Here is an 8,491-nt window from a genome sequence, read left to right as displayed (position 1 = left end):
TCCCCGCCAATGAAGTCTCCTCCAGGGCAAAGGAAGTGTCCTTCTACCAGGGCTATACAACCCCCTACCAGCACGTTCCTGGGTACATAGACATGGTCTCAACGTTTGGCTCTGGGGAACCGAGACACGAAACATACATATCAATGGAGGGCTATCAGTCTTGGACTCTGGCTAATGGCTGGAATAGTCAGGTTTACTGTGCCAAAGATCAGACACAGAGCTCACACTTCTGGAAATCGTCCTTTCCAGGTACGAGAGGGGGAGAAATGGTCTGAGCAGAACTCTCCCGCGCCTTCTCCGCCTTCCCGTCCCCTCCCCCGCCCCCCGGGCTGCAGGGGCGGCCTGCCGACCTGGACAAGCTGCACAGACACGCATAGAGCAGGGTGGGGGCGGTGGATTTTCTCTTTTTCTCACTCCCCCCTCGGCCGCCCACCCCCGAGAAAATCCTCACCCTCAGCTTTCCATACCCGCGGGACTGACCCCAGAACCTCCGCGCCACCAGCGCCAGGGCACCGGACGCCCGACCCGCGAGCGCCGGGGCGGCCTCGGGCTCCTTCTCCCGCTGCTTCCCTCGGTGGCAGGGTTTGTAGTCGCGTTTGAAGTTTGCAGGACGGTGCTCGAAGGCTTGCTCTCCTCTGCCTCTCCGGCTGGCGACTGATGCGGCGGCCCCAGAGCACTTAAGAGACTGCGAGTAGTGAGGGCACAGAGGCACAAACCACATGCAAACAAACCCGCGAAACTCTCACCAACGCGATTTCTGTGTGTGCGCTGCCAGCACTGACCCGCTCTCAGCCCCCCAGCCAATGCCCCCGCCGCCCTGAATGCTCGGTTAGCGATGCATGCCTGAAAAGTGATGACAGTCCATCAAAGTTTTGGTGGTGCTTTACTAGAGTGCAAATAATGTGGCAGTGTAAATAATAATAAACTGTAAACAACCCGGCATTATTTATTTGCCCATGAAAACCAGTGCCCAACAAGTATCGGTTAAGCTTTAAACGCCTGTAATAAAATTCTAATTTTTCACATAATGTCTTTTACAATAGGGGACGTTGCACTAAACCAGCCCGATATGTGTGTCTACCGGCGTGGGAGAAAGAAGCGAGTGCCGTATACAAAACTGCAGCTTAAAGAACTCGAGAATGAATATGCCATTAACAAGTTCATTAACAAGGACAAGAGGCGAAGGATATCCGCAGCCACAAACCTGTCTGAGAGACAAGTTACCATTTGGTTTCAGAACAGGAGGGTGAAGGATAAGAAAATAGTCTCCAAACTGAAAGACAACGTATCCTGATACATTAGTTGTGGACAGCGATGAAAATATAAACTCAATTTACAACCAGCTGAAGACTTTTGGAAAGACTTGAAAATATATTTAATTTTTTTTTTTGGTCCTTCCAGCGGTGGCGAAATTTCGGGAATTTTTTTCCGTGAAAGTCAGCGTTTTTCTCCCAGTGTAAGGGAGTGTTGACAAGCCTTGAACTGAATTATAGTTTCTTCATTTTGAAAATAATAATAACATTAATATTAATTATATTTTCTGTTCTTCCCTCTAGGCCAGTATAAACGAATTTAAATATGTTGAACGGTAACAGTTATAACTTTTTTTTAATGCTTAATTCTTCGGGGGGGGGGTTTGATATTCTGTGATTTTTTTTCTCTGAGCAATAGCCAGTGCCAAAAAGTGTCAGTTTTGATTTGGTATCGTAAACTTCAAAACACGCCGAGTGAAAAAAAAAGAAAATCAATCGGAAATGCAAGAAAGCCGGAATACGGACCCGTGGCAGCACCCGGCTTCTGCCAAACCTGCCTAGTCCATTGGGACCCGGCGAGAATTGAGTGGAGGGTTACTGGCTGCAGCAGAATTTTTAATTGCTTTTTCGAGGGAGGGAGAACCTCTCTGAGCTCTTGAGGGGCGCAGAGTCGCAGGCATGTCCCATCGCGCTTCCCGCTGCTGCAGGTTTGGGGTTGAGGTTGGGTTTGTGGGGTTTTTCCGCCGCAGTTTCGTTTTCAGGGCAAGCAGTCCATACTGCCGGGTTGAAAAGGGAGACCCGGTTGAAAAAGGGAAGAGGTTGTGTCCCGGGCGGGCGCTGCCGGACGGGGGCTGCGATGCTGAGCGCTCCGCGGAGGCGCAGATCGCGGCGCCTCGGGGCAGCGCTTTCAGCATGACGGACTGCCCATCTCGCCCTGCAGCCAGAGGAGAGGCTGCCCCTACAGAGGTGTGTATGGACCTGCACAGACCTGGCGGAAAATGTCCTCTCTACCCTGCTTGTCTGGACCAGCGCAAGACTCTTCTCCTTCCTCCCACCCAAAAAAAGTCCTTGTTGGACAAGCGAAGTTCATTATTAGCTTTTAATTTACAAAACTAAACGGGTGTTAATGACAGAAGCAATAAATAAGGAAATTCAAAAGATGCCATAATTTATACGGGCCGAAGGCTAAGATTTTGTCGATTTTTTTATTCTTTTAAACCTAGTGTGCATGTTATGATATACACAGGGTGATCAGACACGCTAATCAACAACTAGGAGAGAGAAACGGTATCCTCTCTGTTAATGTGCCTCGTCTAATTATTAAAATGTGTTCCAAACTAGTACTATTTATTATAACATACTATTGCTCTAAACACTTTGATTATCCTTGTATGTGGTAAGACATACGATAAGCCTATTTCTCCATAAACCATTTTTTAAAAATTTGTCTTAAGGTCCGCTTTTACTCTGTGTTGGAAATACAATCTGGACTTCCAAACTGTTAATGATGTTGCAAATCTTTTTCTGAACGTCTTTAATAAAACGATTTCTTTTCGCTATACATAAAAAGAGAGAAAGAAATTCGCTTTCTTTTGCCGCAAGGGGTTTCACGGGCTCCAGGTTTGCCTGGGATCCTATCGGGGACACTTACAGGACGCCGTTCCTGGGAAGTGAGAGGTAGATACAATGAGACGCGCATCAAAGGATGAAGAAGAGTATCCGAGAGTGCCTGGTCGATAGGAAAGGGGTTTTGGGAGAAAGAAATGTTGCCGGCGAGGAATACAGGGCGTGGGAAGCAGGCGAAAGGCTGTCTCTCCTTCTTCCTCCGAGCCCTGCTCTGCCTGCCCGGTGTCTGGCGGCCGAGGGCGGCCCGCCGCCCCTTTGTTCTCCATTTCCAAAACGTCCCGGCACTTGCCGCTTCCCCGGCGGCCGGGCGGCTGGGCCGGAGAGATGCCCCTCCGTTTTCTCCGCAACCGGCTGGCTCCATCGCGGGGTTATCTTCCGTCTCCTTCGCCCTCTTCCTTCCCCTTTCTACTCCGCTTGCACGCTCATGGCTTTTGTTTTCCCTGAACGGACGAAAAAAGTTCATTTCGGAGCAGTTCAGATTCTATCGCAAAGTGCATTTCTGTTTAATTCTATTATAAAAGAACACTTGTGATGCACATCATTTACGTGCCTGGAACAGCCCTCTCTGCTGATGCAACCTTGTTTTCTCCGAATGTTTTAAATTCTTGTCTTCTCCCCCTTGGCACCCCCACTCATCCACACATACTGCCATTAATTCTACAGAGGTTTTTCCTCCCACCGAGTCTCCCTGCAGACAGAAGGCCGGGCACTGCCAGAGCTGTTTTGTTTCCCGTCTGCGGAGCCATCGCGGGCTGTTCTCTTCCTCCTTCCAGGCTTAACCTTTGGCTTTGCCGGGCTCTGTGCTTTCAGAAGGCGCAGCTTTGCCGCGGCCAAAGCCGCCTTCCCTGGGCAGAAGGAAACCCGAACTGTCTGGCAAATCGGTACCAGATGGAAAGGAGTCGCCTCGTAGTTTCGTAAGAATGTGCAGAATCATTAAGAAGCCCGCAGCTACAGGCCGGAGGAAAGTGAGGCACATATCTGCCCGTCTACCTACCGGTTCAGATTAAAAGGGTTTTCCAAGCCTGGAGTTGGGGCATTGGTGAGCCTTATTCAAAACCTCCGTGGCCACAGCTTGGACTCTTCCAGGACATCAGTTACACGTGGGCCCGGGGCCGGGCTGCAGCCGCATAGCCCCAGCTGTAGTCGGCCACGGCTGCAGTCCGTGTTTAGAGAAAAGGGTATGATGATTCGCCTGAAATGTAGCGCACGTTATTGCAGATAATTAACATGTACCTCGACAAACTGAATTGCAAATGCACAGTGGCGCAGTGATGCATTTCTTGGCTCCTGTCAGGCAGCGCTATTTCCCAGCCATGTCTGAGGCAATCCTGCCATCTCCTGGACAACCCCTGGCATAGGCAGGAGAAACCATCTCCTCGCTTCAGGCGCTGCGTTTCCGAGTGATAAATGAGCGAGGGAGGCAGTTCGGTGGCGCGCAGAGCACCCTACGTCTGTAAACTGGAAGAATATGCCAGTGAAATTACAGCGTGTGGTCAGCTCTGATGTCCAGGCCTATCCGGATGCCTATTCAAAAACCAAGGGGAAAAAAAAAAGAGCGGAAAAGAGGAAAGGAGCGTGTGAAAGCAGGCCTCCGAGTCGCCCTGTTCCTCAGTGGTGATATTTCCTGTACAGACACAGGCGGGGGGACACCCGCGGCATTAACACACCGCCCCCCAAACCAGCAGCCGGCTGTGGCTGGAAAAAGCAGCACAAATCCGTACGAGGCTCTCCCTCCACTCCGCTCCGCTCCCCTCGGCTCCGAGGCCAGCTGCCTCTGGAACAAGATGTTTCTGTAAATGTTTTTCCATGTAGATTTAAACATTTTCCGCAACTGTGAGCGTCTCCAGCTATTCCAGGTTTTGATCTTCTTTTTTTTTTTTCCTGCATTAATTAGCAATTACAAATGAGTTGAATATTAATTGAAAGCTCTGTTTTCTCTAGCCCCATAAAAGTTAGTTTGAAGTGTCACCTTTCTTTCCGGTAACTGGGAACTCACATCCATTCCTTGTGTTTATTGCAGACAAAAATATAGCCTTTGAACTGAATGTTCCTTTTCTCTTCCAAGAACCGAAAATCAGAGTCAGCTTTTTCATAAAAGGGGATTATGAAAAAAACTTATACCCATCTTCTTAGGGAACACAAAGTCAGAATACAAGCCACCTAATAAGAGGGAGATTCAATTGGTAGACATAACTCAAACAATAAAAATTAAAGGCAGTGGTCAGCAATATCCTCCAGCGGTGCTTGTGTGGTCCTGTGTGGTCTAGGAGAGAGCAATCATTTAAAGATTTTTTTTTCCAAGGCAATGAAATTACTGCAGAATTTCCCTCAATTTCCCATTAAACAGAAAGATGAATTTGATTAGGAGAATGTCAAGAAGGGCAGCGTCTCTGATCTCGCCTTAGAAATAAAACCAAGATTAAAAGTGTGATTAAGAGGATAATAACAGGGAAAATTAACCCTACATGCTAACTAGGTTCAAATTTTTAACTGAGGTAATGAAAGTGGCAAAGTCCGGGCATTAAGGCTTCGCTTGACGCCGGACTCGCACACGCTAGGGGAGATCTTCTTGGGAAAGAGGCCGAGGACAGAAACGCCCGGTGCGGGTGGCCGATCGGCTTCCAGAGTGTCCCGCGGGTTTGTGGGGCGGCGGGGCAGGGAGCGGCCGGGAGCGCGGAGCCGATGGGTACTCCACTCCTTCCCGAGCCTTCCAGCTCCTTGCCAGTGTCTTTGGGTGCAGCATACGGGGTCTTGCATCTTCTCGGTGGGAAGAACACTGTCTCGCGATCCTCACGGTTTGGGAAAGGACATGAGCAATCTCCTGAGAGGATGCTCTCAGATATGATTTTAATTACTCTGGGGCAATGGGGAAATGAGAGAGATAACGGAATAAATGGGCTCTTGTTTGATCAGTCAAAAATGTAAAAATATGTGTAACTCCCCAAAATAACACAGTAATAAAGCAGTGAGGGATAATTTTCTTCTCATGAGAGAAAAATCCCTCACACACAGCCTGGAACATAGCAGCGGACGACCCAGCTGAGGCTGACTGTCTCCTCTGCCCGCCGTTGCATTCACACCCTCTCTGCTGAAGACCAGACCTTGGCATTTTCTTTCTTGAAGCCTTTCGATTTTATTTATTTATTATTTGTTTCATCTCAGAGGGTTGCTCAAGTAATTCCGTGTTGTTGCTGTTGTTATTCTCTGTTGATGTTTGTTTGACTGTATTTTAAAGACAAAACAGACTCCGAGTTTTAGAAGCATTGCTCGCCTAGAAGCGCTTCCAAGTGAAGATGAAAGGCAAAAGGGGTAAAAAGGGCAGACGTGCGGACCTAAGAGAATACTCGTCATTTGTGTGCCAGAATGACTATCCCGGTAATATCCGATCGATTAAGACTTTATTTGCACGCATATGCAGATGCATATCATGCATTTAGGGGCAGAAGTAGATACGTGTGCCCTAAACATTCACATCTCATAGACATCACAAGTTATTTCCAGTCCTCGGTGCTCACTCTTACCGTGGGTATCGTTCTGGCCAGGAGGGTGCTGCCAGCCGGCGGGTACTGCCAGCCGGGGGACACCGCCGGCACGGGGGCTGCACCCGGGGCTGCCCTGTCCTCTCGGCAAATGTTTGTTTTCCTCTCATCTCCCCGCTGGCGCCGCAGCTCTGCCAACCCGCCCCGGCCACTTTTATAGAACCGGAGACCATGGTTTCCCCTCCCCCTTGCGAGCTCGATATTTTCATATTTCAAGTGTTATCATAAGACTTTTAAAATGTGGGGGTGAAGAGAAAGAAAAAAAAAGAGGGGGGGAAGGGGGGGCTCTGTGGCTCGGTCGCTGGAGGCGGTGCTGAAATTACCGGCTTTGAAGAACCTGTCTGCAAAGTTTCGTCCAATCGTTTCAGGCTTTCCGCTTATTCCCTGTTGTAACTAAATACCGCTGTAAGAACAGCTGAAGTCCTTTGTTGGAAATGTGTGATCGCAGTCTCTACAGATCTGGCTACGTTGGTTCTCTCTTGAATTTGCAATCTCCAGATTCCTTTTACTTTCCTAATTTGCGGGCTAATGGCAGTCAATTGGCGCCTCTGCCCACCATTTCCTACCCCCGGAGCTCGATCCCCTGGACTTGCTCAAGTTCGTGCGCAGCCCAGCCGCAGAGCCACGCGTTCGGCGGCGCGGCGCAGCCTTACCTCCCCGGCTCCGTTCCAATCAACATCAGCTCCAACGGCAACAAGGAGTGCCTGGAAGACAACAATAAATATTACGCCCACGATGCGAGCTCCAAACAAGAGGAGAGATGCAGGCAGAGGCAATCTTTTGCAAATGAACCAACTGTTACTCACACAGCCAACTTAAAGCCCGTCAAGTATGACCACTCGAGCCTGCAGAGAAGTTTGCATGGCTCGGCTGCTCTTTTTGAAGTGAATTCCTGCAATTCAAGCTTAAAGGAGGACGTCAAGAATTCCGTCAACTTGAACCTGACAGTTCAGCCCTCAGCAGTCCAGTCATGCCTCAGACCTTCAGTGCAGGATGGTATGCCTTAAATATCTCCCTTTAGTTAGAAGCGACCTAGCTATACGTTCTTTTTAAGAGATGCCTGTAATTACTTTGTAACCCTCTCTGTAACTCTTTCGGAGCGAAAATCGCTTAAACTGACTCGGAGGTTAGATAGAAATTGTGCTGTCAAATGTGCTTTGCCCAATTTTCTGACCTAATTTAGCTCTGTTATTTTGCGGGGCTTTTTTTCATATTCCTATATTTGCATATCCAGACTTGATCCACTAAATTATCCACGTGATTGTTGTAGGTTTGCCTTGGTGTCCCACCCAGGGGAGATCAAGAAAGAAACGGAAACCATACACAAAACAACAAATTGCTGAATTGGAAAACGAGTTTCTCCTCAATGAGTTTATTAACCGACAGAAGAGGAAAGAACTATCAAGCAGACTGAATTTAAGCGATCAGCAAGTTAAAATTTGGTTTCAGAACCGGAGGATGAAAAAGAAAAGAGTAGTAATGCGAGAGCAGGCTCTTTCTATGTACTAGAGCAGAGTCCGCCCGTTCCTGCATGAACTTGTGCCCGGAGTGTTCACCCCTAGAGTAGAGCGTACGCGCCAGTGAAACGCGGGGAGCGTGTCTTTTTACCACTCGAAACGCGTAGGATCCCTGCGTAAGTAGGCAACGCTGAGTTCTTAGCCAAGATGAAGAAGACGAGCCGGACCAGCATGGAAACATGTATTATCAGCTTTTTACCTTTCTTTCTCCATTTATATAGATTTTCTCCTGCATCTTACCCTCTCTTTCCCCGGAGAACAAGCGGTGCTAAACTAAGATCGATTTATTTTATCTGTATGTAAACACCATTTTGCAGCAAAATAAAGGAATAACGCCTAGTAAAGACTTCAGCTCTGTGAGTCCCGGCTGCTCCCTTCATCTGCTGCCCTGCACGCCAGGGCAAGCCTGCGGCGCCGGCTTGTTTTGTGGTTTGGAGTAACCTGCTCGAGCAGCGATGGGGAAAGTGGTTAGCAAATAAACCTTTTTCTTCAGTCTTTTTTTTTTCCCCTTTCCACCCTCCCCCCGCCAGCCCCCGGAGCCGCCGATCCGCCCGCA

At 48.8% G+C, this 8,491-nt stretch overlaps 2 protein-coding genes across 2 annotated transcripts; both read left to right on the top strand.

Annotated features, from left to right (window-relative positions):
• Positions 1–2: 2 nt before the first annotated feature.
• HOXD13 (homeobox D13) lies at positions 3–1,294 on the top strand (the record flags this gene model as incomplete). Its single annotated transcript, XM_017735569.1, has 2 exons — positions 3–249; positions 1,044–1,294. Coding segments are annotated over 2 exons (498 nt in total), but the record flags the coding sequence as incomplete, so codon positions are not given.
• A 5,483-nt stretch (positions 1,295–6,777) lies between these two features.
• HOXD12 (homeobox D12) lies at positions 6,778–8,432 on the top strand. Its single transcript, XM_008634738.1, has 2 exons — positions 6,778–7,414; positions 7,689–8,432. The coding sequence occupies exons 1-2, from the start codon at positions 6,853–6,855 to the stop codon at positions 7,925–7,927; spliced, it is 801 nt and encodes a 266-aa protein (XP_008632960.1). The 5' UTR covers positions 6,778–6,852; the 3' UTR covers positions 7,928–8,432.
• The last annotated feature ends 59 nt before the right edge of the window (positions 8,433–8,491 follow it).

Source organism: Corvus brachyrhynchos, unplaced genomic scaffold (genome assembly GCF_000691975.1).
Source record: "Corvus brachyrhynchos isolate BGI_N302 unplaced genomic scaffold, ASM69197v1 scaffold255, whole genome shotgun sequence".
NCBI classification, from domain to species: domain Eukaryota; kingdom Metazoa; phylum Chordata; class Aves; order Passeriformes; family Corvidae; genus Corvus; species Corvus brachyrhynchos.
Note: the sequence above shows the minus strand (reverse complement) of the source record. Positions and strands in the feature narration are given on the sequence as shown.

Bases quoted from the DNA above. Each gene is read 5' to 3' on its own strand.
- HOXD12 (XM_008634738.1), top strand. From the start codon at position 6,853: ATGTGTGATCGCAGTCTCTACAGATCTGGCTACGTTGGTTCTCTCTTG. The intron at 7,415-7,688 runs GTATGCCTTAAA...TGATTGTTGTAG, and splicing joins CAGACCTTCAGTGCAGGATG to GTTTGCCTTGGTGTCCCACC.